A 26,907-nucleotide genomic window follows, 5' to 3' on the forward strand; every position below is an offset into this window, starting at 1 on the left:
TACCTTCACTAGTGAGCAGAATTTTAGCTAGTAAGATGCTAAGTTTGTAGTCTGGGCTTTAAAGCTCTTAAGGGCTTGGGAGTGAGTATTAGCAGTCTACTATACAACTCATTGTAGAAATTCACCTTTTTGCTAATACAGAAGCACAGAGCAACAGTGGTGACTCCTCTGCAAAGGAAAGATCATCAATATATAGTTATACATTTTTGCATATTTGACAGGTAATTTTGAATTCTACATGGTATCACAAACACAAAGGAGACTTACATACTAGATCAAACATCAGGAAATATTTTTCAGCTCTTCATCATAATTTTCCAGTGTATAACTATGGGAGGTCATAAACTTGCATGGCTTATATACCTGTTACCAGCAGTTAACCAGGAAACTTGCTTCAGAAGTGCTTATGAAGTTACCAGTCATGAATATTTGTTTTGCATTTTTTAAAATCAATAAGTCTGACTATTCAGCCTTTTTGTGTTTATAGCTTTTTCAGTTTTTTATAAAGTGCATGTTTTTGTTTCAGTTGTTAGTGTGTAATGTCTTCAGATAGGAAGGAAGGTGTTTTATAAACAGCTTTTTATGCCTCTGTTCAGTATACCTGCAGACCTCTGACCTTGTGCCGCACTTTAGTCATACAGTTTAGTCAGTCTTACACTAAACAGCCAGCCATAGCTGTAGAGTTAGGAGGTGAAATTAAAAATGTGTGTGTGGGGCAGAATATCATCCAGAAATACTTTCAAATATAGCCTTTTGTTTCTGTAAAGGTTTAGTGATAAATATTTTAAACTGTTGTAGGTCTGTATTTCCCAATAAATATACTAAGTTTATTCCCTTTCCCCGGCATTGAGTTGGAGAACCCTGTTAAGTTCTATAGCTGTTTGCATTTTGGCTTTGTTTTCATTTAAAACAGTAGGTTATCTCACTTTGAACCGGGAATAATTGAAAGCTTGAAAAATTTACCGGATTCCTGGCAGCCAAAGATTGATTGTAGGATTCTGCAATTAAATTCCAGGTTCATTGTTATGGTAAGAAGCCTATATCCATCTTCTGGCGATGGTGCTGGGATGTTTTTAAGGATGTTGTATCTGGATCCTGCTTGGAAACTTTGTGTATCTGCATTGGGCTAGTATTTGTGTAAACTGGAAGTCCCCAAGGGGCTACTAGAAGGGAGGTGGAGTTTCTCTTCCACCTACACAGAGTATCTTGATTGGAGTGGGGTTGGAGTGTCCGCTATTCTGCTTCTCTGCCAGTCTCCTGGCGGGAATGCAGAAAACAGTTTAGTTGCTTCCTGCATGGTAATGAATATTGGGAGTGAAACAATAAATATCAGGAGTGGAATGGACTAGAGGCTTACTACCTTCATTGCTGATGCTTATAAAAGCTGAGTAGCAGCAGAAACATTACGACTTATTTGTCTGTTGACAGAAAGACTACTGTACAGGTTAATGTCTAAAAGGTAATCCTCACAGGTATTATGCCTAGAAACTTAACTTCATGTTGAATGAGGATAACTTTTTTCTAGAAATTGTTGTGGGTTCCCCCCCCCATCCCATCTCACTAGTGATAGATGTTTGCTTTACAGAGGTGATCAAACAAGTGAATTTTTCAAGCATTAGAATATGTGTGGCGGCTTTGAAACTAGGAACTTGAGGAAATGGTGTGGATTTTTTTGTTTTGTTTGGTAGAATGTTTTTTCCTGAAGAAAAACAAAATTCTCCACAGAAGTTAACTTGGATTGGCTAAACTGTGTACCTTCTTAAGGATGCTTACAGGTATTTTCAGTATGAATATTTATCCCTTCTTTATAACCACTGTTGGGAAATTTAGAACAGGAATTTTAGCCTAATGTGAGGACCTGAATTGCTAGCACAGTTCTCACTGATGGTAATTATGAAGAGAGATAAAGGCTAGTTTGTAAACTCATTTTTGTATTCTTCACTCAGCGAGTAGGGATGGGAATAATTCAGGACACTTTAGGCCCATAACCATTCTGTCTTTTCCCCTTCTCTCTTTTCCCTTATCTGTTCCTTTCTTCCACATTTCTCATCACTTTTGGTGTCTTTGGGTTCTTCAGTGTGCAGATTCAGCACTGGAGAGAACTTACTTTATGAATAAAAAAACGAGTAGTCCTTGTGGCACCTTGGAGACTAACAAATTTATTTGGGCATAAGCTTTTGTGGGTTAGAATCCACTTTATCAGATGTATGAAGTAAAAAATAAAGGAGCAGGTATAAATACATGAAAGAATGGGGGTGCTTTACCAAGTGTTAGGTCAGTCTAACAGGATAAATCAATTTACAGTGGGATACCAAGGGAGGAAAAATAACTTTTGAAGTGATAAGGGAGTAGCCCATTACAGACAGTTGACAAAAAGGTGTGAGTAACAGTAGGGAGAAATTAGTATTGGGGAAATTAAGTTTAGGTTTTGTAATGATCCAACCCCTCCCAGTCTTTATTCAGGCCTAATTTGATGGTATCTAGTTTGCAAATTATTTCCAGTTCTGCAGTTTCACATTGGAGTCTGTTTCTGAAGTTTTTTTGTTGAAGAATTGCTACTTTGAGATCTGTTGTTGAGCGACCTGAAAGGTTGAAGTGTTCTCCTACTGGTTTTTGAACGTTATGATTCCTGATGTTGGATTTGTGTCCATTTAGTCTTATGTAGAGACTGTCTGGTTTGGCCAGTGTACGTGGCAGAGGGGCATTGCTGGCACATATGGTAGATGTGCAGGTGTATGAGCCCCAGATGGTGTGGCTGATATGGCTAGGTTCTATGATGGTGTCCCTTGAATAGATGTGTGGACAGAGTTGGCACTGGGGTTTATAGCAGGGTTTGATTCCTGGATTGGTGTCTTTGTGTGGTGTGTAGTTGCGGGTGAGTATTTGCTTCAGGTTCAGGGGCTGTCTGTAAGCGAGGACTGGCCTGCCTCCCAAGGTTGTAGATCCTTGATGACGCTCTGGAGAGGTTTTAGTTGGGGGCTGTAGGTAATGGCTAGTGGCATTCTGTACTCTCCTCCTTTCTCGTCCCCTGCTGTAAGCAACTTTTGCTTCCTGCCTCAGGCTTCACTCCAGTCCCTTTTCCCATGTCATATCTTCAGTGCAGTCCTCAAAGAATTATCTTCTCAGGGATATTAGGCAATGGATCCTCTCCTTCCCCAGTCTTTGATAAGAACAATTGTTGTTTTTACAGTCTCATGCACATCTGACACTAAACTTGATGCATTTGCCTTTATTTTTTTCATGTAAGCTCCACATAGTTCAGTGAGCTGGACCTAGCAAGTTTGCATATAGAGATGCTGTATCTTTGCCTAAAGACACCTAGATAGCTGCCTGGTATATGGATTGATAGAGTTCAATCCAGTGAGATGCTGAGTGCCTTTTGTGTCTTGCAGGATCGGGCTCCTAATGAGGAGTTGTGAGGAAATTATTTCCTTTATTATGTTTGTCTAATCAGGACTTATAAAAGACTTTTGGTGAGGTGCGCCCAATTACTGTATCATTATGAATGAAGCTCATTCTAGTTTGGCAAAAATGAATGGTTGTATAAGGGAACCAGAATTTGCTTTTCTCTTACCTTAGCTTTACCTTAACAGAATTGGGTAGGAATTTAAGGCAACAGGGAAAATGACATTTTACATCTGACCTGCCAAAGTTTGTAGTTTATTCTGTCACAGCATCACTTGCGCCAATAGCCTGTATTTTGTACTTGCAATTTAATCGTACTGGTTATGCACGCTAAGACCAAGATGAATTGATTCATTTTGGGGGTGACTAGGGGGGAGAGAAGAGGCAAGTGAATGGTATTTTCCCTTTATATATTTTGTATTTTTAATTTGTAATAACTATATTCTGGTCAGCAAGTGTCACTTGCACTGGACAGATTTATTGCATTCAGATAAAATATACAAGACAACTTGAATAAACACTTCTCAAAATCCATCTTAAATTGAATGTAGTCCTATTTGTTTAACTTCAAATTGGGTGAACATTTCTTGGAGGGAATGAGAGTTGCAAAAGGAAGGAACAGAGGATGGTGTGGCTTAAACCAGTTAAAATGCTGTTCCTGGCCTTGTATAGAGTGAAACAAAGTTCGAATCCTGTCATGTGGTTATTGAGCCAAGATTGATTGACTTTGGTTTGGGATTTTCTTTAGCAAAATATCCAGGCCATGAAAAAACCTGCAGTCCAGAAATCAACAAATAACAGATTGGACAGATGAAATGTAATTACACTGCATGTGTCAATGACCACTTAATATACCTGGATACACTGACCTCCGTATCCAATTTTAGGTTTGAAGCTAAGTTGGTTTCCTTCCTCTGTTTCCTATAGTGTGAAAAGTGCTATATAAGGTATACATTCTGTATTCAGAGCCTGAAAACTGGGAGCCGGTTATTTTTCCGTATCTGCAGATTCATTCTTGATCTGGTAAGCTGCCTTAAGAGTATGTTCTTGTACAGAGATGATTTCTTATTCTAAGTGTGAAATACAAACTTGCACAACCAAACTTATCTGTGCCTGGATTGAGTTTAGAGACACTTGGTTAAGAAAAAATGAATAAAACACACTTTTCCCTATAAAAAGAAGGGGAGTTAGATTAACTAGAATCTTTAGTTTGTTTTAATGCCCTTTTAACCTGGCTATTTAGCTTTAATGGAAGTTGCTGAGTTTTCTCCTCAAAGTATTTGCAGGTTATCTTTACATAAAGTTCAAATAACCAAAGAGAACAGATAATTTATGAAGCACAGGATCAGCAATGTACATAAGAGGGAAGGTGTATGTTGTGTGGTAGGACAACCTACATAAATACATGTTAGGATATAAACCTACAAAAAACTGCTTTAATGGTGGGTGGCAGGAGTAGCCTTCATAAAAAATGTTTGGGCAGAGGTTGAAAATAAGAGCATGCTGCCACATTTTCTCTTTACTTTACTTATGAAATGTCTCTTCCCTATTGTGAATCTACAACACTTCAAAGAAAACAAAACAGCTAACAAAACAGCTTAGTTTCCTTGCATTCTTACCCATTGGCTTATGGCAGTATTTCCCAAACTTGGGACGTGGCTTGTGTAGAGAGAGCCCCTGGTGCGTCGGGCCGGTTTGTTTACCTGCCCTATCTGCAGGTCTGGCCCATTGCGGCTCCCACTGGCCACGGTTCGCTGCTCTAGGCCAATGGGAGCCGCTGGAAGTGGTGGCTAGTAGGTCCCTCGGACTGCGCCGCTTTCAGCAGCCCCCACTGGCCTGGAGTAGCGATCCACAGCCAGTGGGAGCCGCAATCGGTCGGACCTGTGGATGGGGTAAACAAACCAGCCTGGCCCACCAGGGGCTTTCCCTACACAAGCGGCACCCCAAGTTTGCGAAACACTGGCTTATAGGATCAGGGATTCACTTGTAATGTCAGGAATTTATGAATTTTCGGCCTCCAGCCATGTATGTGACGTCCAGATGTTAGATACTTAGTTCTAAATGGAAATTCCCAAGGTAATGAGTGAATCAAGCAGAGGCTGAAGCTCTGCAGATTTCCTCCCAGAATTCTAGGTTGGCTAAAATAGATGATAGGACTCTGTTCCCTCCTGAGGAATGAGGACCCTGTGGCCTGATCTACATTTAAAAACTGGACCAACATAGCTATGTCATTCAGGGTGTTTTGGTGCTGGGGGTGAGAAGCTACTGCTTTCAGGGATATGGTGTTATGCTGACTTACCCTCCTGGTGTAGTGCAGCTGTGTCGATGGAAGAATGCTTCCTACACCAATGGAAAAAACTAGGGCTGTCAATTAATTGTAGTTAACTCACGTGATTAAAAATAAATCGTGATTAAAAAAATTAATTCCGATTAATCACAGTTTTAATTGCAGTGCTAAACGATAGAATACCAATTGAAATTTATTAAATATTGTGGGTATTTTTCTACATTTTCAGTTACAACGCAATACAAAGTGTACAGCTCTTGCTTTTTATTTTATAACAAATATTTGCACTGTAAAAATAAGATATTTTTGAATTTACCTCATACAGGTACTGTAGTGCAATCTTTGTTGTGAAACTGTGTCTTACAAATGCAGATTGTTTTTGAGTGCAGTTATTTAACAAAACAATGTAAAACTTTAGAGCTTACAAGTCCATTCAGTCCTACTTCTTGTTTAGCCAATCGCTGAGAGAAACAAGTTTATTTACATTTGTGGGAGATAATGCTGCCTGCTTCTTATTTACAGTGTCACCTGAAAGTGAGAACAGGCATTTGCATGGCACTTCTGTAGCCGCCATTCCAAGTTATTTATGTGCAAGAATGCTAAACATTAGTATGCCCTTTGTGCTTTGGCCACCATTCCAGAGGACGTGCTTCCATGCTGATGATGCTCGTTTAAACAAATGTGTTAATTAAATTTGTGACTAAACTCCTTGGAAGAATTGTATGTCTCCTGTATTGTACCTGCATTCTGCCGTATATTTCATGTTATAGCAGTCTCAGATGATGACCCAGTACATGTTGTTTATTTTAAGAATACTTTCACTTCAGATTTGACAAAATGCAAAGAAGGAACCAATGTGAGATTTCTAATGATAGCTACAGCCCGTGACCCAAGGTTTAAGAATCTGAAGTGTCTTCTGAAATATGAGGGACACGATGTGGAGCATGCTTTCAGAAGTCTTAAAAGAGCAACAGTCTGATGTGGAAACTACAGAACCTGAACCACCACAAAAAAAAATCAACCTTCTGATGGGATCTGACTCAGATGAAGAAAATGAACATGCATTGGTTTGGATTTTTAGAACCCATTAGCAACTTGGACGGATGTCCTCTGGAATGGTGGTTGAAGGATGAAGGAACATATGAATTTTTGGCTCATCTGGCACATAAATATTTTGCGATGCCGGTTACAACAGTGCCATGCAAACACCTGTTCTCACTTTCAGGTGACGTAAACAAGAAGTAGTCAGCATTATGTCCTGCAAATGTAAACAGCTTGTTTGTCTGAGTGGACTTGTAGGCTCTGAAGCTTTACATTTTTAGATTTTTGAATGCAGTTTTTTGTACATAATTCTACATTTATAAGTTCAACTTTCATGATAGAGATTGTACTATAGTACTTGTATTAGGTGAATTGAAAAACACTATTTTTGTGTTTTACAGTGCATATTTGTAATAAAAAATAAAGTGAGCCCTGTACACTTTGTATTGTGTTGAAACTGAAATCAATATATTTAAAAAAGTAGAAAACATCCACAAATATAAATAAATGGTATTCTATTGTTTAACAGTGCGATTAATCACGTTTAATTTTTTTAATCGGTTGACAGCCCTAGGGAAAAAACCTTCACTCAGTGTTGGCTGCTTCTACGCTATATGGAGTTATAGCAGTGTAGCTGCAGTGACCTAGCTATGCCTGTTTAATCTCCATAGTGTAGACATACCCTGAGTCGCAGTGCTGTCAATATCCACAGATGGTATATGATATGCCAAGAGGTTAGAGGATGCTTCTAATAGGAAGTCAAAAGCCCCCATGATACATTGAACTCTATAGGATTTTGATTTGGGGGAAAAAAGAGACTAGATGCAGCATTGTCTTCATATAGAGGGTGTCACAATGGGAGATATCAGTTGGTTCTCTTCATTTCAATAGGATATTAACTGAAGCTTAATTTAAAATCTCAATATTAACTATTTCACTGATTTTTAGCAGAAGCTTCTGTCAAAAAAATTAGCCATTGCTGTACTTTTCTGTCCCTTGTTTAGGGTGTGAGGAGTAAGTTATAATCAAATCTGTACCACTTTCCCAGAGTTTTGCTCTCCATCCACAAATCAGTAACCAAAGTGGCCTCATTCCAGCAAACTGAACAGGTAGAAAAGGGAATTTGGAAGAAGACGCCAAACAAGTAGATAGAGGCACAGAACTAATGTTCTCTGCTGCACACTATCAAAATGTAACCTTACCAGGTAGGGCAGATTGAAGGATGGCATCTCTACAGAAACAGAGTTAGTTACCTGTGTGCCATGACTCTTAAAAGAAACTCAAATTTTTCAAAAGTACAGAAATTTATAGGCAAGTCTAACCTTAATTCTGAACTTTTCCTGAGTTTTGAACATGTGGCTTTTAATTCTCATATATAAAGTTTAATGTGCACTGAAACCACTGGTACAGCCTTGGCTACATCTTAGCTAAGTGTTTGGCCTTTATTATTCCTATACAAGTCAGTACAGCTTCTGCAAGAATTGTGCCCTCTTTAACATGAGACTTCCAACATATTAAGAAGAAAACTGATATTTCAAAGACTTTAATAGTCCTTCATAAGAGTAGTCACTGATGAGAGGTGATAAGTCATGCATTTAAAATTCTCTGGGAGAGAAAGCAATAAGAATAAATGGCCTGTTAACAGTGGAGACCTCGTACTAAGATTGCTATTGTGTGCTGTCGAGAAGAGGGCTGAATAGAGGTGGCAAAAGCTTTTGATGACACCATTTGTTTAATCAAAACTAGGAAAAATTGTTAAATTCCAGAAGGATCTTTAAGTGTGTGGGGGAACATGGTAAATAAAATTCAGTGTAGGCAAGCATAACGTGATGCACATTAGAGAAAATAACTTCAGGTTTTGAATTAGATTCAACATGTTATGAAGGATTTTGACTAGTCATTGAAGTCTTCTCATTTTGCAATAGCATTCTAAAAAGCAAATAGATTCCTCTGTAAGAGGATGGCAGATGTTATATAAGTTCATATGCTGTTGTGTTTAATACAGTAGGATTTGTCTGCCTCATCTTGGTCCTACACAGTAGTAGAAACTGAAAAGCTTCAGGGAAGGGCAATAGAGAGAAAAGTATACGAGCAGGGCTTTCTGTAGGAGTGATTAGAAGGAAGAAGAAAAGAGGAGCTATACTAGTGGTCTGTCAACTCTGTTGCAGAAAGGCCAAATAATATGTTCATCTGTTGAGCCTATCTCGTAATACAAGAATTAGGCAATACACTTAAGCCAAACTTAAAACTGAACATAAGAACTACCATACTGGGTCAGACCAAAGGTCTATCTAGCCCAGTATCCTATCTTCTGGCAGTGGCCAATACCAGGTGTCCCAGAGGGAATGAACAGAACAGGTAATCTTCAAGTGATCCATTCCCTGTCTCTCAGTCCTAGCTTCTGGCAAACAGAGGCTAGGGACACCATTCATGGTCATTCTGGTTAATAGCCATTGATGGACCTATCCTCCATGAATTTATCTAGTTCCTTTTTGAACCCTGTTAGTCTTGGCCTTCACAACAATTCCACAGGTTGACTGTGCGTTGTTTGAAGAAATACTTCCTTTTGTTTGTTTTTAAACTTGCTCCTTTTTAATTTCATTTGGTGACCCCTAGTTCTTGTGTTATGAGGAGGAGTAAATAACACTTCCTTATCTGCATGCAGTATTCAGAATGTGGGTGTTCCATGGATTTATATAGAGGCAATATATTTTCCGTCTTATCTGTCCCTTTCTTAGTTATGCCCAACATTCTGTTCACTTTTTTGACTGCTGCTCAAACATCCATTGAGTGGATGTTTTCAGAGAACTATCTGCAATGATTCCAAGATCTTTCTTGAATAGTAACAGCTAATTTAGACCCCCTCGTTTTATATGTACAGTTGGGATTGTTTTCCAATGTGCATTACTTTGCATTTATCAACATTAAATTTCATCTGCCATTTTGTTGCACAGTCACCTAGTTTTGAGAGATCCTTTTTGTAGCTCTTTGCAGTCTGCCTGGAACGTAACTATTTTGAGTAGTTTTGTATCGTCTGAAAATTTTGCCACTTCACTGTTCACCCCCTTTTTCAGATCATTTATGAATATGTTGAATAGGACTGGTCCGCGGTGCAGACCTCCCTGGGGGAGACACTATTTGCCTCTCGCCATTCTAAAAACTGACCATTTATTCCTACTCTTTGGTAACTGGTTAAAAGATAGGAAACCATCTTTGAGAGGACCTTCCCTCTTATCCCATGACAGCTTTGCAGCTGGTAAAAAGTATTCTTCTATGCAAGCCCAGATGTTGAATTTTAGTCCCTCCTTGCTAATACATGGAGACAAAACACCTGAATATTTGAACTGACATCCTTCTGAGGATTCTGAAACAGCAAAATCCTTAATTGTTTGTCTTGAGCAGGTAGAGGAGTTCTTTAGCCCCCCACACCACAAGTTTCAGAGAAATTCTATGTACTTCAGGCAATACATGAGCCAACACTTTGAGGTGGAGCTGCTTACATATCATGGTTATCAATCTAAGTGGCTTTAGTTCTCAGGTACAAAAGTCCCTAAGGCTACTTCTGTAGCAGGGGTGGCCAAACCTACTGACCCTCTGAGCTGCATATGATCTTCATAACCTTGAAAGATGAGCGCACCTGCCAGGACTTGGGGCTTCAGCCCTGTTGGGAGCATCTGCTGGGGCTCAGTTCTTCTGCTCTGCAACAGGGTGCTGGGGCTTCTGCCCCATGGGAGGCATCTGCCAAGGTTTGAGGCCCGAGCAGGCATGGCCTATGGGACTGAAGCTTTGAGCCCCACCAGAAGGCAGAAGCCCTGAGCTCCCCTCCCCACCAGTCTGTAGGCGGAGAAAAGGGGGGCATGGTGGGCTCCAGGAGACGCACTTTAACTGTAAAAGAGCCACGTGGTTCATAAGCTACAGTTTGGCCATCCCATTCTATAGGGCAATGAAGTATCTGTGGCTAGCCTGTGTTGACTGACTCAAGTTTGTGGGGCTTGGGTTGCTGAGCTGTGAAACTGCAGGGTAGCTGTTCAGACTCGGGGACTTGCAATATGATGATTACAATATGATGGGCAGCATGAGAAGCAATAAGAGTGATTTAAAGGCTCTTGCCCATCCTATTACAACATGCATTGTCTGTCCTTTATATGTGGGTCTTTGAGGATGGTCCAAAGTCAAATAGCTTTGTAATTTTTTTTTAAAAGGTTAGACATTGTTTCAGCATATTTGCTAAGATTAAAATGTCAAGGGCTACCAGTCCGACAGTGGAGTTGTGAGTGTTTATGTAGTGTCAAGAAACGTCGCCTAATGTGCAGTACATCATTAGATGCATTTTACTGGTTTATAGTTTCCCTTGAAACCTCTGATATCTCCACTGTTGAAAATTCGATAGGTTACAGATATATAGTGGTATCGTAACTGATTTTTATTACGAGGATTTGTGAGGAGACTAGGGATCATGGCAATGGATCTTAAAGTCCTATACACACACACTGACCCATCTGATCCAATTGTTGTGGACTTATTCCACAAGATTATGCCAGGAATTTTACGAAGCAGCTAGCAAATAAGTGGCTGTACTTCGTATATTCAGATCATATAGCTGAATGGATACTATTTTGTATTTCAGTATTCTCTTATCTGTATAAGGTTCTGTGTATTTACAGCCTATAAAATATTGTAAATTCAGTCTCCCATAATTACTTCAAGTGTTACATCATGTTAGTTAGCCTATAGCTTAGAATTGCCCATATTAAGTGTTCAGTTAGATTAATTTGCCAAACTGATGTTCTACTGAGGTGTGTGTAATCTTGTGGGATTAATGGTTTTGTGTTATATAGTTTGATCTGTGTGACAAGACTACCAGTCTGTTAACTGCTGTCATTTTCACTTTACATTTCAAGACTATGGCAAGTATAAATGATCTGGAAAACAGTCATTCGGTTATCTGAAGAACAGTCTGAGTTGTAAAATGAAATGGTGCCAGCAGGTGGGGAGGACACTTGCTGAAGGACTTGACGTAACCAATTAACACCAGGAAATGTCCACTCTGGAAATCATTACTGCTATTATGAGCTAAAAATGTAAACACGGAAATTGACATATGATAGAACCCCCAATTATATGACACTTAGAATCATAGATTATTAGGGTTGGAAGGGACCTCAGGAGATCATCTAGTCCAATCCCCTGCTCAAAGCAGGACCAATCCCCAAATGGTCCCCTCAAGGATTGAACTCACAACCCTGGGTTTAGCAGGCCAGTGCTCAAAGCACTGAGCTATCCAATATAGACTTGACCATGCTGGTTGGTTCTCTTGATTAGACAGTTGGTTGACTTCACCAATAATCTTACTTCTTCGGGAAATTCTGTGCCAAAATATTAAATTCTGTGCACAAGATTTTAAAATTCTGCAAATTTTATTTGTCAAAATAACACTATATCATGTTAGTTTTGATTTATTTTGCTAATTTATTTCAAAATACCTCTCTGCAAGTATATCTGTAACAATACAGACACACACCAAATTTCCCCCAGGAGTAGAGAGTTAAAGAAATCCTCCATGACAACCCAGTCCCTGTTCCTCTGCTCTCTTGCAGCCCCCCCAGCCCAGACACTCTGTCTCCCTCCCCCTCAGAGCCCAGACACTCTCTTCCCTCCTTCTCCCAGAGGCCAGCTGCAACCCCCCCCGCCCAGATATTCTCGCCCCCTACCCTCCTAGAGCCGAGGGATCCAGAGGGAGAAACAGCCTGATTCTGTGTCCTAGGCTTGCACAGAGTTTCCTGCATGCCACAGCCTCCTCCCTTCAGGATGTGCTGGAAAATGCAGCTGCTCAAAATCCGCCAGTCCTCTCCTCTTTTCTCTTTTTTTTCCTCGCCCCCCAACACCCCTTGCCATGTTCCATTTGTGAGCTGGGCTCTGCCAGGTCCAGCGGCCCCCTAGTGGCGGCCAACATCTCCGCATTCCTCATTTCTGTGTGTGGGGGGGGGGGAAAGGAAATTCTGCGCGCACAATAATTTCTGCAAAATTCTGCGTTGCGCAGTGGTACAGAATTCCCACAGGAGTATAGTTTCCAGCTCAGTAGAGGTGCTAGAAGAGGCAACTGCTGGAAGGAAAGGGACGTGTGTGGAGGACGAAGCTATGGGTGGCTCTGTTGTGAAGAGTTTTAGGGACCCAGAGAGAGACCCTCCCACCTTAGAACGTCATCCAGGCTTCACTTATTTGAAACTACTGGTAGGACATTACCCTGCCTTGGTGTGTCATTCAGATAATTGAAGTTCTACTATAATTGCCTTAATATGACTCTTGAGCTGTGGTGCTTCTATATTTAGTCCTGGGCTTCTAACAGACCAGTTACAGTATGACTCCATTCTAAATATTTTGTTCAAAACATATAATTCACTTTGTGGAACTTCATAGTAACATTATTTTTCTTTCATATCAATGTGCCAATGAAAGGTCTTTATAGTCTCTTCCTCCATGTGATTGATACGCACTTTAAAAATGCTCAAAAGCCTTTCATGTATTAAGCTCTTTCAGATCTGAGTTTTTTTGAAGAATTTAAATAATTTCTAATAAAATAAATGTTTGGTCTTATCCTGCCATCATACTTCAAGGTGTATTATAAGAAATATATTTTGCAGTGCTAGGTGAACAAATGGAAAGGGAGGTCATGGTCGGCCAAATGAGTCGTTGGTTTGACTTAGAGTATAAAAGAGTAGCAATGCCCCTGACATCTTGGCTCAGGAATTGTCCAAAAGGTAGCATTAAAAATGACTGAAATGACAGCAACAATGACAGTGTGTACATCTGGAAACTTACCCATTTGTTGACAATGGGTATCAGTGACTGGTACAATTAGATTAGTTCTGAGTGCTTTAACTGCATGCGTGGGCAGTACCCTTACTATGTTCATAACTGTTCTAGAAACTGGTTGACCTTGGATTTGATCCTGTTCATGTTTGTGGGGGAATCATTCTTGGTGCGGATTCAACTGCATGTGACATCTTTTAGCAATGTGCAAATTACATGGTATATGCAAGGCTTCAGTGTTGCATGCTTGATGTTGACATGGTCAGTCCAGCATCACATTATCACAGTTGATTCATGAGCACGTGTAGAGGATCTCTGTATGACTGTCTGTGCTAGCCTTTTTTCCTTAGGTGTTGCATTTCCACTGTTGCTAATACTGGTGGTGGTAACAGTGCAAAACCTAACATTTTAACCAGGCATCTAGACCTGCTTTAAAGCAGAATTAGGCAAAGATGTTAATGGCTGCCAGCATCTTGTCTATGCAAGTACTACTACTGGTAGAGCTGTGGAACTCGGAAAACTAAGTTTCTGAAACTAGGACTGGGAGAAACATGGTCTGTTTGGGTCAGCCCTTATTTCAGTTAATAGTTGCAAAAGATGTTAGGATCATGCAAGGTCCTTAAGCCTATAAATTCTGTTTTATTTATTTTGGCCTGTCCACTTCTATTTTGCTATTAAGCTTTTTTTTGTAGTGGAAAGTAACTGATTTACAATTTTCATTCATATTTTTCATCTTTGAGATGATCATCCTACCAAGGTATATCTCATTATACCGCTACCTTGATATAACATGAATTTGGATATAACGTGGTAAAGCAGTGCTCCGGGGGGGCTGCGCACTTCAGTGGATCAAAGGAAGTTCAATATAACACAGTTTCACCTATAACACGGTAAGATTTTTTGGCTCCCAAGGACAGCGTTATAGCGAGGTAGAGGTGTACTAGTTATGTGAAGCCCCAATATTCAGCGTGGATTGATTGAGGTTTCTGATTTTAATAATTTAAGTCAGCAAGCAGGAAACCTGGATTTTAAATAATTGATTTGAATTGTGCTTTTGCATTTTTACTTTTTAGTTTCCTAAACACACAAACAAAAAACCCACATTGATTCTTGTTGGCTTGTAACCATTAAAACATGTTTATTTGCAGCTGAATATAGCAGTTGCACTAAAATTGGTGGTCCTTAGTAATTGGAAGACTAAGCACATTTATTTAATCAGTTTATATTGCTTAACTGGCAAACTTTTACTTTTAAAAAAAATTGGATTAGAAAATGGCAAATGACATTTCTTAGATTTTTTTTGGTTTATTTTTTACTCTGGATTTGTCAAGTTCTATTTGGATGGAAACTAGAATTCAAGCAATGTGCAAAACAAGCATTTATTTTATGTGCTGAATGCATAAGAAAAAAGATAAAATCATATTTTGCATTAAAAAATGACTTAATAAAGGAAGTATTAACTGACTGTCTCTGATCAGCATGTCTATCAAGATTTTAGAATTAGTAGATCTCATCTTCTCACCTAGTTCTTATTCACAAATTGGAAGAAAACAGTCTTTCTTTTTTTCAACTCATTTAACTGAAGTAGCTGATTAAACGGAAATGAAGAAAACATTCTCTGCCCCTGCAGAAGACGCTACTGCTGTCAAAAGCTGTGTGTTCTTCAGCATTCTGATTCCATGTATTTAGCCCAATACTTCCACCAGTTCAGTGCTTTGACTTTCTTTAAAACTTCTTCAGAAAACGTAACTAAATCTCATTTTTATTTAATTATTTTGATAGATTTAGGAAAACCTGTATTAATACCTAACTTCAAATTAAATTTTAAATAGGTTTATTTTTAAAAGTATTTCATTTAGGTTAAAATCAGACTTACTCATTTTTGATTTTTTATTTAAGATGACTTTTTATCCACCCTGTTAATATTTAGTACACTTTTTCAGATGCCTTTTTGTAAATTTTACTAAAGCTTGCATGTGTCCAGCTAGTGTCTGTCTGTATATACAGACACTCCCTAGGTTATGCAAGACCCGACTTACGCGAATACGCACTTAGGGAAAAAGTTCCGTAAGCCAGAAATAGGGTTTTCGGGTTGCAGAAATTTTTGCGTAAGGTACGGGTATACGTTTCTGACTTAACAAAATTCGAGTTACGCAAGGCTTTCTGGAACGGAATGATTGCATAAGTTGGGGGGCATCTATATATAGATATTGAATGTGATACTTTTGTTAAATTAAGGGCATAATTGCTTTTGGTGCTCATAATCACTGGTGCCAAGTGAAAAGCTAAGTGAATAGGAATCTTTTTCTGGTGAATGTCATAAAGTAAAATTTAAGCTTTTATTTAAAATGTTTCTTGCCCTGATGATTGCAGAGAACTCTCTAAATTTGAAGTGGTGCAGTGTTCCTGATCCTTCAAATAGCTGAGATTGGATTACAATAATGTCATCTATAGGGGCTACATATTGAGACTTATGAAAGATACTGAACTTAGTGCCAAATGTCTGCTGCCTTTGTTAAGCAACATGTCATATAAAATACTCTGTACTAGTGTCCATACTCTGCCGTGGCTGCCAATAAGTATCCAGGTAGAGCTAAAGGCATTAGAGGAGTGCCTAAAATCTCAGCTATTGGCTTTAGATTTTAAAAGACCTAAATGCTTTGCAGCCTGGTTGCTTCAGATCAGGAGAGGGGTTACCTGAAAAGGGTTACATCTGTATGAAGTGCTACCTGATAGAGCTGATGGAAGAAAAGATCCGGGGCCTGAAGATGCAGGTGGAAACTCTGGTTGAGTTTAGAAGGGGGTTCGAGGAGATGATGGAACGCAGAGAGGAGGGAGCCAAAGGTATAAGCTCAGATGTGCAGATGGAAGTGGGACCAAAGAATTCTGAGGAGAGGCTGCTGGGTGAGGAAAGTGGATGGTGGAAGCATGTGACTAAGAGAACCAGGCAGAGGAAAAGAAGAGCCAGTGAAGGAGAAATAGAACTCAGGAACAGATTTGCAGAGTTGGAAAATGAAGGGGCACAGCAGTTGGTTGCTGAAGGAGAGAGGGCAAGGAAAAAGAGAAGAGCAGCTAGTCCTGCTGAAGGAGGGGAGGAGTCAATGGAGGCAACACCAAATATGAGCCCCAGGAGGATTGTAAGGGTCAATAGGAATCAAGGGGACTTGCGGCCAGTGGGAGCAGGGGATGGACCGGGGAATCACACTGTCACCAGAAAAAGGCAGGTCTACGTGATTGGAGACTCCTTACTGAGAAGAATAGACAGGCCTGTAACTAGAACTAGAGCTGATCCAGAGAACAGAAGGGTGTGCTGTCTGCCGGGTGCTAAGATATAGGATGTGGACCTGAGGCTGAAAAGGATCCTAGTGGAGTGGGAAAGCAATCCGTTGATTGTCCTTCATGTGGGAATGAATGATACGGCTAGTTACTCATTGGACTGTATAAAGGAGAATATGCCAGATTGGGGAAGATGCAGGGCCGACGCTGGGCTAGGGAGATTCTGATGCCCTAGGCGAAGGAGAAAAAAGGTTAAAAAGCCGCCCCCTGCACTATGGGTCTCAGGCGGCTCCTGACCTTGGGTGGGTTGGAAGGGCGCCCCGGGCCGCCGGATCCCCGTGGCGGCGGCTCCCTGAACCCGGGAGCGTCCCGGGCTGCCGGAACCGCCAAAGGCTCCCTGACCCGGGAGCAACCCGGCTGTCCGGACTGCCGCGGCGGCTCCCTGACCAGGGGACGCCCCGGGCTTATTAAACTTTTTTGTGGCGAGCTCTTGACCCGGGGCGCCCTAAGCTGCCAGACCACCGCGGAAGGCTCCCTGACCCGGGAGCGCCCCGGGCTGCCGACCACCGCGGTGGCTCCCTGACCAGGGAGCGTCCCGGGTTTCCGGACCGCCGCGCGCGGCTCCCTGAAGGGGACAGGGTGCCGGGCCACCGCAGGCAGCTTCCTGACCCGGGGCGCCCTAAGCTGCCGGGACCAGCCGCTTTATGGCGGAGGGGTCATGACCCGGAATAGACGCTCCTGGGTTGCCATGAGGGCCGCGGCGGCGGCTTCCTGACCCGGGGCACCCTGGGCTGCCGCGGCTGCGCGCTGACGCCGGGGCGCCCTAAGTTAACACGTGATTGAGACCGTGGCTGTGACGCTGACCCCAGGACGCCTTTAAGCTGCCGGGCAGAAACAGGCAGTGTGCTGTCCGCCGGCAGCTAAGACTAAGCAGCGGCCACTGCAACCATTTAACGGGGGGCCCTCTTTTTGGCGCCCTTTTCAAATCTTAGGCAACCCTAGATGCAACTTGCCTAGTTCTGCCAAGAAGAAATGGTTGGAATGCCCCTGGGAAGACGCTCAAGGAAATGGAGGCTCAGGTGATCTTCAGTGGGATTCTGCCGGTTCCTAGAGAAGGGCGACGAAGGGCTGACAAGATTATGACAATTAACAGATGGCTCAGGCAGTGGTGCTATAAGAAGGGCTTTGGGATGTACGGACATTGGGAAGCATTTACAGACAGACAACTGTTCTCTCAGGATGGACTTCACTTAAGTAAGGAGGGAAATAGACTTCTAGGATGGAGGCTCATCGACCTCATTAAGAGAGCTTTAAACTAGGAATTTGGGGGAGATGGTTGGGAGATGTCCAGGAGATCTCCACGCCAGAATTTAACCAGGAGAGGGAGTTAAACAGAGTAAGAGGGATACGGCCGTGGACAAAGAATTGACATAAGGAGGAAGGGTAGTGTACATACCAGACTAACAGGTGATGCTGGTGGTAGAATGTCTGTGCATAACGGGGTAAAGGATGTCAGTGAAGCCAAACGCCAAAAATTAAATGTCTGTACACTAATGCGAGGAGCCTAGGTAACAAAATGGAGGAACTGGAGCTACTGGTGCAGGAAGTGAAACCAGATATTATAGGGATAACAGAAACATGGTGGAATAGTAGTCATGACTGGAGTACAGGTATTGAAGGCTATGTGCTGTTTAGGAAAGACAGAAATAAAGGCAAAGGTGGTGGAGTAGCATTGTACATCAATGATGAGGTGAACTGTAAAGAAATAAGAAGTGATGGAATGGATAAGACAGAGTCTGTCTGGGCAAAGATCACACTGGGAAAGAAAGCTACTAGAGCCTCCCCTGAGATAGTGCTTGGGGTGTGCTACAGACCGCCGGGATCTGATTTGGATATGGATAGAGACCTCTTTAATGTTTTTAGTGAAGTAAACACAAGGGGAATTGTGTGATCATGGGAGACTTCAATTTCCCAGATATAGACTGGAGGACAAGTGCTTGCAAGAATAATAGGGCTCAGATTTTTCTGGATGTGATAGCTGATGGATTTCTTCACCAAGTAGTTGAAGAACCAACAAGAGGGGATGCCATTTTAGATTTGGTTTTGGTGAGCAGTGAGGACCTCGTAGAAGAAATGGTTGTAGGGGACAACCTTGGTTCGAGTGATCATGAACTAATTCAGTTCAAACTAGATGGAAGGATAAACAAAAATAGATCTGGGATTAGGGGTTTTTGACTTCAAACGAGGCTAACTTTACAGAGTTAAGAAAATTAGTCAGGGAAGTGGATTGGACTGCAGAACTTGTGGATCTAAATGCGGAGGAGGCCTGGGATTACTTTAAGTCTAAGCTGCAGAAACTATCGGAAGCCTGCATCCCAAGAAAGGGGAAAAAGACCACAGGCAGGAGGTGTAGACCGAGCTGGATGAGCAAGCATCTCAGAGAGGTGATTAAGAAAAAGCAGAAAGCCTACAAGGAGTGGAAGAAAGGTGGGATTAGCAAGGGAAGCTACCTTAGTGAGGTCAGAACATGTAGGGATAAAGTGAGGAAGGCTAAAAGTCGTGTAGAGTTGAACCTTGCAAAGGGAATTAAAAACCAATAGTAAAAGGTTCTATAGCCACATAAATAAGAAGAAAACAAAGAAAGAAGAAGTGGGACCGCTATACACTGAGGATGGAATGGAGGTTAAGGATAACCTAGGCATGGCCCAATATCTAAATAAGTACTTTGCCTCAGTCTTTAATAAGGCTAATGAGGAGCTTAGGGATGAGGGAAGGATGTTAAACGGGAATGAGGATATGGAGGTAGATATTACCACATCTGAGGTAGAAGTCAAACTTGAACAGCTTGATGGGACAAAATCGGAGGGCCCGGACAATCTCCATCCAAGAATATTAAAGGAACTGGCACATGAAATTGCAAGCCCGTTAGCTAGAATTTTAATGAATCGGTTAACTCAGGGTTGTACCGTACGACTGGAGAATTGCTAACGTAGTTCCCATCTTCAAGAAAGGGAAAAAAAGTGATCCGAGTAACTATAGGCCTGTTAGTTTGACGTCTGTAGTATGTAAGGTCTTGGAAAAATTTTTGAAGGAGAAAGTAGTTAAGGACACTGAGGTCAATGGTAATGGGACAAATTACAACACGGTTTTACTAGAGGTAGATCGTGCCAAACCAACCTGATCTCCTTCTTCGAGAAGGTGACGGATTATTTAGACAAAGGAAATGCGGTAGATCTAATTTACCTTGATTTCAGTAAGGCATTTGACACGGTTCCACATGGGGAATTGTTAGTTAAACTGGAAAAGATGGGGATGAATATGAAAATTGAAAGGTGGATTAGGAATTGGTTAAAGGGGAGACTCCAACGGGTCGTACTGAAGGGTGAACTGTCAGGCTGGAAGGAGGTTACTAGTGGAGTTCCTCAAGGATCGGTTTTGGGACCAATTTTATTTAACCTTTTTATTACTGACCTTGGCACAAAGAGCGGGAATGTGCTAATAAAGTTTGCGGATGATACAAAGCTGGGGGTATTGCTAACACAGAGAAGGACCGGGATACCATACAGGAAGATCTGGATGACTTGTAAACTGGAGTAATAGTAATAGGATGAAATTTAATAGTGAAAAGTGCAAGGTCATGCACTTAGGGATTAATAATAAGAATTTTCGATATACATTGGGACGCATCAGTTGGAAACAACAGAGGAGGAGAAGGACCTTGGGGTATTGGTTGATCGCAGGATGACTATGAGCCGCCAATGCGATATGGCCGTTTAAAAAAGCAAATGCGGTTTTAGGGTGCATCAGGCGAGGTATTTCCAGCAAAGATAAGGAGGTGTTAGTACCGTTGTATAAGGCGCTGGTGAGACCTCACCTGGAATACTGTGTGCAGTTCTGGTCTCCCATGTTTAAGAAGGATGAATTCAAACTGGAACAGGTTCAGAGACGGGCTACTAGGATGATCCGAGGAATGAAAACCTGCCTTATGAAGGAGAGACTCAAAGAGCTTGGCTTGTTTAGCCTAACCAAAAGAAGACTCCGGGGGGATATGCTTGCTCTATATAAATATATCAGGGGATTAACGTTAGGGAGGGAGAGGAATTATTTAAGCTTAGTACTAATGTAGACACAAGGACAAATGGGTACAAACTGGACACTAGGAAGTTCAGGCTTGAAATTAGACGAAGGTTTCTAACCATTAGAGGAGTGAAGTTCTGGAACAGCCTTCCGAGGGGAGTAGTGGGGGCAAAAGACATATCTGGCTTTAAGACTAAGCTTGATAAGTTTATGGAAGGGATGATATGATAGGATAGTTTAATTTTGGCAATTGTCTTGGATTATCAGCAGATAGGTCTGCTCAATGGTCTGCGATGGGATGTTGGATGGGATGGGATCAGAGTTACTGCAGAGAATTCTTTCCTGACTGCTGGCTGGGGAGCCTTGCCCACATGCTCAGGGTTTAGCTGATCGCCATATTTGGGGTCGGGAAGGAATTTTCCTCCAGGGCAGATTGGCTGACGCTCTGGAGGTTTTTCGCCTTCCCCTGCAGCATGAGGCATGGGTCACTTGCTGATGGATTCTCTGCTTGATGTCTTCAAACCACAATTTGAAGCCTTTAATAACTCGGACATAAGTTAGGGGTTTTTATAGAAGTGGATGGGTAGGGTTCTGTGGCCTGCTTTGTGCAGGAGGTCAGACTAGATGATCATGTTGGTCCCTTCTGACCTATGAGTCACTCAAGTTGGAACAACACCTCAACTTAAACAGAAATGAGCTGTAGAAAGGGCTTTTTAAATGAAAGCTGCTGTTTTGAGACTTGCTCCCTCTTGATTTAACAGACTGTATATTCTTTCTTATACCCTACACAGCCAGCAAATTAAACTGATTGACAAGGAAAATATGGAGGAAATTATTTGGTTTCTTAATAAAACTGATTTCATGTGTCAACATGTTTTGTATCTTGCTGTTTTTAAAGATGGTCTAAAAACTTTCAGACCTTTCTACATCATACAGCACCCAAAAGTGTTTTGTAATTTTTCTTTCTAACTTATTTTATTTTGAAAGTATCAGGTATTTCCAATATGATCTTACCTGGTTTTCCTGGAGAATCTTTGGAGGAATTGGAGCACACAATAAATATCGTAGTGCCATAGTTGATGAAGAGAGTGTTGAATCAAAGCTTGGAATAAAAGAAGCCTTTATCATTTGAAGTTAAATGGATATTAAACAATAAACATTCTTACATTGATTCTTTCATTTGTACACTGAAGACTCTCTTCCCCTTTAAATTGCTTAGGTTTCACACTTTGCTTTAGTGACACAGCCGTTAGAGCTGGGTGAGACTTTTTGGATGAATAGTTCATTTGTTGAAAAATGTAGTTTGGTCAACCCAAAGGCCTATTTGCCTAATGGTTTGTCAGAAAGCTTTTTGGGTTAAATTCATAAGAGGACTTTGCCATTCATAAAACAGGACTCAGGAGATGCTGATGGTAGTGCTCCTTTAACTTTTAGCCCAGTGATTGGGGCACTCACCGGTGATGTGAGACACCCAGGTTCAGTTCCCCTTTCTGCCTGATGTGGAACAGGAATTTAAACTTGGGTCTCACCTCCCAAAACAATGTGGGTGTTCTGGGGCAGCACTCTTGTCTGTTGAAGCTGCTTCACTTTTTATGAAATACTTGAATAGTTATTGAGACAGAGAGAGAGTGTGACTCCAGCATGGTAGTTAGGACACCTGCCTGTTAGGTGGGAGATCCAAGTTCAGTTCCTTGCACCACTGAATATTTAATTTAAACAACGAGGAATAGTGTCAACTGGCCCTGGGGGAGGAGGTTCAGGCAGCCGCCCACCAGGGTGCCCAGGAGCTGCTGGCCATGTCCTTCCTCACCCACTGCAGTGTGGAGGGCAAGGAGGCCGCAGGTCTGAACATCCCCCGGGCGCAGCAGCTGTACCAGGGGCTTGTGAGCCTGCAGGTGCCTGCAGAGGTGGTGCTGAGCTGCGCCCTGCAGGAGAAACTGTCACTCGTCCGATCCCAGCCTGAACCCAGCAGGGAGCCTGCCCTCGAAGGCCTGGACTTGCTGATGTTCTACGAGCCCCAGGAGCTGTTCGTGGAGACCCCGTACTTGGGCGTGGAGGGGCTGCCCCCCCTGCGCCTCCAGCCCCACATCTGACCCCTGGCCTCCACCTTCCTCATGTTCCGCAAGCTCCAGCAGTGGGAGACCTAGCGGGGCTGGGATGTGGCGGCTTCCCCCCCCCCCCAAGAGACTGGTTCCGTGAGGGGGTTCTCGCCCTCCCAACTTACACATGTGCGTCTCACCCTTTGTACCTGCCCCCCAATAAACGCTCCTCTGGACTCAGGAGGAAAAAAGGAGAGATTAAGACCTACTTCCAAAGTAGAAGACCAAAGTCCCTTTGCCTGTTGTGGAGCAGAGATTTGGAGGAACTGAACCCCTGTCTCCCACTCCTGGGTGAGTGCCCTAACCACTAGACTAAAGTTACAAGGGTAGCACCTTCTGCTTGGCCATTTGTGAACCTAGTTCTTTAAGAATGTCTGGAAATAAAATTTTTTTCGGATCATGTGCTTCGTTTGACTCCAAAATGGCCTCTTTCTATTTGTTGACTTTTTTTGGAAAAGTTTCAGATTCGGCTTAACCCACCCTCCCCATCTCCAAAAAAGAGCCTGCAAACCAACCCCCACCCCAATGTTATTTGCCAGCCTCCAGTGGCTGTAGTCTTCAAACCTAAACAGGACCAAAATTTCTAATGTAAACAAACAAGCGCATACATCTTTTGGGGGAAGCTCTCAGGCCATTATACATTAAAGAAGCAAATGACCAAAGTCCTTTTTTTCCCCTTGGGCCTTCTTACCTTTTAGAATGTCAAGAAAGTGACCCTGCAAGACTGAAAAACAATGTATTCCTTACCTCAGAAACTCTTGACTGATGGAGTGTGGTGTAGCTCATTTTACCCTTTCTCTGACTCCTGGATGCTGCAAAGGTGGAACTGTGAGGCTGTCCACTACACTTCTGTACATCCTCTTTTCTGTGTCCATTGGTTGGATCTGCCCTCCCCTTTTACTATCTCCACTCCCTTGTCCTGCTTTTGAAGTATGGCATTAGTGTTTAAGCTGACTCAGTTCTTGGTTTCACTGATGTCGATGGGATTCTGAATAGCAGTATTGAAACTGACCTGGTGCTTTTTTGTCACACTTCCTTGTTTCTTAGAAAAAATGTACAGCAATAGAAGCATTGGGGCAGCCATCACTGCAGTGGCTCACATTTGGAAGGTTATATTTACTTCTGTGTAAGTGCTAGAAACTTACTTTCAAAGTTTAGGTTCTTCAGAAATTAATGCCTTGGACCAGGGTTTCCCGATTTTCCCCCTCTTAGTGTGGACTACATTTTAATACTGTCATGTGGACTATCTCCTTCACCTTTCATGATTCTGTAGCATCCCTATGGAAACTATAGTTGTTAAAATATTGTGTTGAGCTGATTTAATGCATTTAACAGCTGGTCACAGGATTCTGGCTCTTCATTCCAGCTAACTTCCAATAGATTACCAGCAAAATTCTCTACAGGCCAGTTCAGGAGCTTCTGTCTTAGTCCATTCACCTACCCACTTGCTATGGGAAGGTTTCTGCTTGCCTCTGGACAATGGATGTTGCTTTCCATAGGGAGTTGAATGTTTCTGGGACACTGGTAAACAAAACTCTTTAATCATTAATGTGCTAGGGACAGAACCCACTAAAAATCTTCTACAGGATTTCTGTAGTATGCTAGCTGTCTCTGTCCTAAGAACAGAACATAGTGTCCAGGTATATTAAGCTACTTGAGATATGAATACTGTCAGGTTCATATAACTAAATGAAAAACTTCTGTTATGTAATGCACCTTAATATATTATTTTTGTTAATTACACCATATGCATGCAGAAAATGCAGTATGCTATGATTGACTCAGTGGCATGTAACAGGATACTTACAGTTTAGAGGACAGTAGTTATCTAACTTGATGCTAAAATATATATAGAGAGCGGATTGAGGGAAGTCTTCTGGAATTGAAGGTTCTCCAAGTTCATTCAGGGAAGACCATAAGACTCTTACCCCTTCCCCACCCCCTTCCAGGAACCAATATGGGAATCTGTGTACTGCATGTGTTTTTGGTCCTAAAACAATGTTTCCTTTGTTATGCTATTTATGGGCTGCAACAGGACTGAGTGGTTTTATCTGACTTCTAAGACCACTGTGCCAATCCTACTCATTGCAGTATCATGAAAATTTAAAATTTTTAACTTAAACCTCAAACTATTACCTTATGTAAAAACTGAATTTCACGTAAGTAATTTTTGTTACGTTTTGTTAACTATTTTCTAATAACACTCAGTTGTGGTGTTACATTCCATGCTGCAGTGCATTTCAGTGATGAAGTGACTCCTTGTGCGTGGGTATCTGTGGAATAAGCCCAACTGTAAGATTTATTTTATGGGAACTATTTCAACTGGATTCAGAGAGTAAACAAAAGTCCCACTGTCAGATTATTTATTGGATAAAATGGCTGCTGGTGGGTGGCACCACAATGCCAACTATATTTATTTAAATTTTACAGTCCCCCATCTCTACGTGGGGTGAAGTGCTTCACTTTGTGAATTTCTGGGTTGGCTTTCAGTGCAAAATATAGCTCTCTTCAGAACTGAATGCTGTCTAGAATTGAATATAGGAATATTGGCTACATTAAAGGTCTGGAGAGAAACTAGTGTACAAGATGACTTTATTACAATTACATGTTCTCATGCCTCCTCTTCACTGAAAGAAGGAAGCAGGCTGAATGAAAACCTGAATATGCAGAAGCCTTGGACACTCAAAAAGTTGAGTTTCCTGCCTGCTGGACCAGTTGGGAATATGCTGAGTGGCATGTGACTCAGCAACATTTGAGATGCCAGTCAGAGGGGAGAGTGGTAGAGGAATAAAGAACTGAACTGACTTGGGGAGAGGAGAATGAGCTAGCTGCTAGTCAGAGGGGCCTACTTGGTGTAAGCCACACATGTAATGCCTTTGGAGAAGAGAGAGGACCAGAAATACACTGCTGAACATGTCTTGAGTCAGAGCCTCGGTTGGAATGTATTGGATCTTGTCTACGTTAGAAACTGCTCATATAATTGGATTTTAAACCTCTGTAAATCATTGTGAACACCTAAAGAAGATGCACTTAAACAGTTCTAACCTTCCTTATCAATTTAGCTTATATTGGTAAAATACTGAATTAAGCTAAACCAATATTAAGCAGAACTTAAATGTTTGTCTCTAATGAGAGTTTGCACCACTGTCAGTTGATTCAAAATCAATTTAAAAAAAGAACAGGAGTACTTGTGGCACCTTAGAGACTAACAAATTTATTTCAGCATGAGCTTTCATGAGCTACAGCTCACTTCTTCGGATGCATAGAATGGAACACACAGACAGGAGATATTTATGCATACAGACAACATGAAAAAGTGGAAGTATGCATACCAACAGGAAGAGTCTAATCAATTGAGATGAGCTATCATCAGCAGGAGAAAAAAAACTTTCGAAGTGATAATTAAGATGACTCATAGAAGATGTGAGGAGAACTTAACATAGGGAAATAGATTAAAAAAAAAAAATCGATTTAGTTACCCTGGTGCTGTATTTCTAGAGAAGTGCATAGCACTTTGATCAGAGGTCTTTGGGGAGGAGAAGCTCTGGGCTTTTCAGTAGGTCAAACACTATCTTTTGACAGGCTAAAATCAGGTTTCCAGATGAGACAGTTGCTTGTGCAGTAACAAACTTCAATTTGATTTACTATTTCAGCAAAACATGATTTAATATTTTTAATAGGCAGATGCCATTTCTCTAACAGTCTTGTAACTGCAAAATAGGGTGGTGCTGCCTAGCACCAAAACTGAATTTGCAAATTAGTCCTTACTGATTTTAAACACATTTTAAAAAACAAAAAATGATATGCACGCAGCCTTGTTTGGGTTTTTATTGAAATCTGTTGAACTCCTCAAAATACCCAGCTGGGGTTCTTTAAAAAACAAACCAACAAAAAAAACCCACCTGACTCAAC

General features: G+C 41.5%; 2 protein-coding genes across 19 annotated transcripts in view; both read left to right on the forward strand.

Moving 5' to 3' along the window:
- The window catches only part of CNOT4 (CCR4-NOT transcription complex subunit 4), a 129,867-nt gene that overhangs the window by 16,534 nt on the left and 86,426 nt on the right, over positions 1-26,907 (forward strand). For 2 of the 18 annotated variants that reach the window (XM_075067392.1, XM_075067396.1), the window contains exon 2: positions 1,689-1,775. The exons of the other annotated variants lie outside the window; for them this stretch is intronic. The gene's annotated coding sequence lies outside the window, so the exon portion shown is untranslated. The remainder of the gene's footprint in view (positions 1-1,688; positions 1,776-26,907) is intronic. 18 annotated transcript variants of the gene reach the window in all.
- On the forward strand, positions 16,406-23,092 carry LOC142047097 (protein phosphatase 1 regulatory subunit 35-like). Its single transcript, XM_075067959.1, has 2 exons — positions 16,406-16,645; positions 22,627-23,092. Exons 1-2 carry the CDS (start codon positions 16,556-16,558, stop codon positions 22,987-22,989), a joined length of 453 nt encoding a protein of 150 aa, XP_074924060.1. The 5' UTR covers positions 16,406-16,555; the 3' UTR covers positions 22,990-23,092.

This window comes from Chelonoidis abingdonii, chromosome 1, assembly GCF_003597395.2.
Source record: "Chelonoidis abingdonii isolate Lonesome George chromosome 1, CheloAbing_2.0, whole genome shotgun sequence".
Lineage (NCBI taxonomy): Eukaryota > Metazoa > Chordata > Testudines > Testudinidae > Chelonoidis > Chelonoidis abingdonii.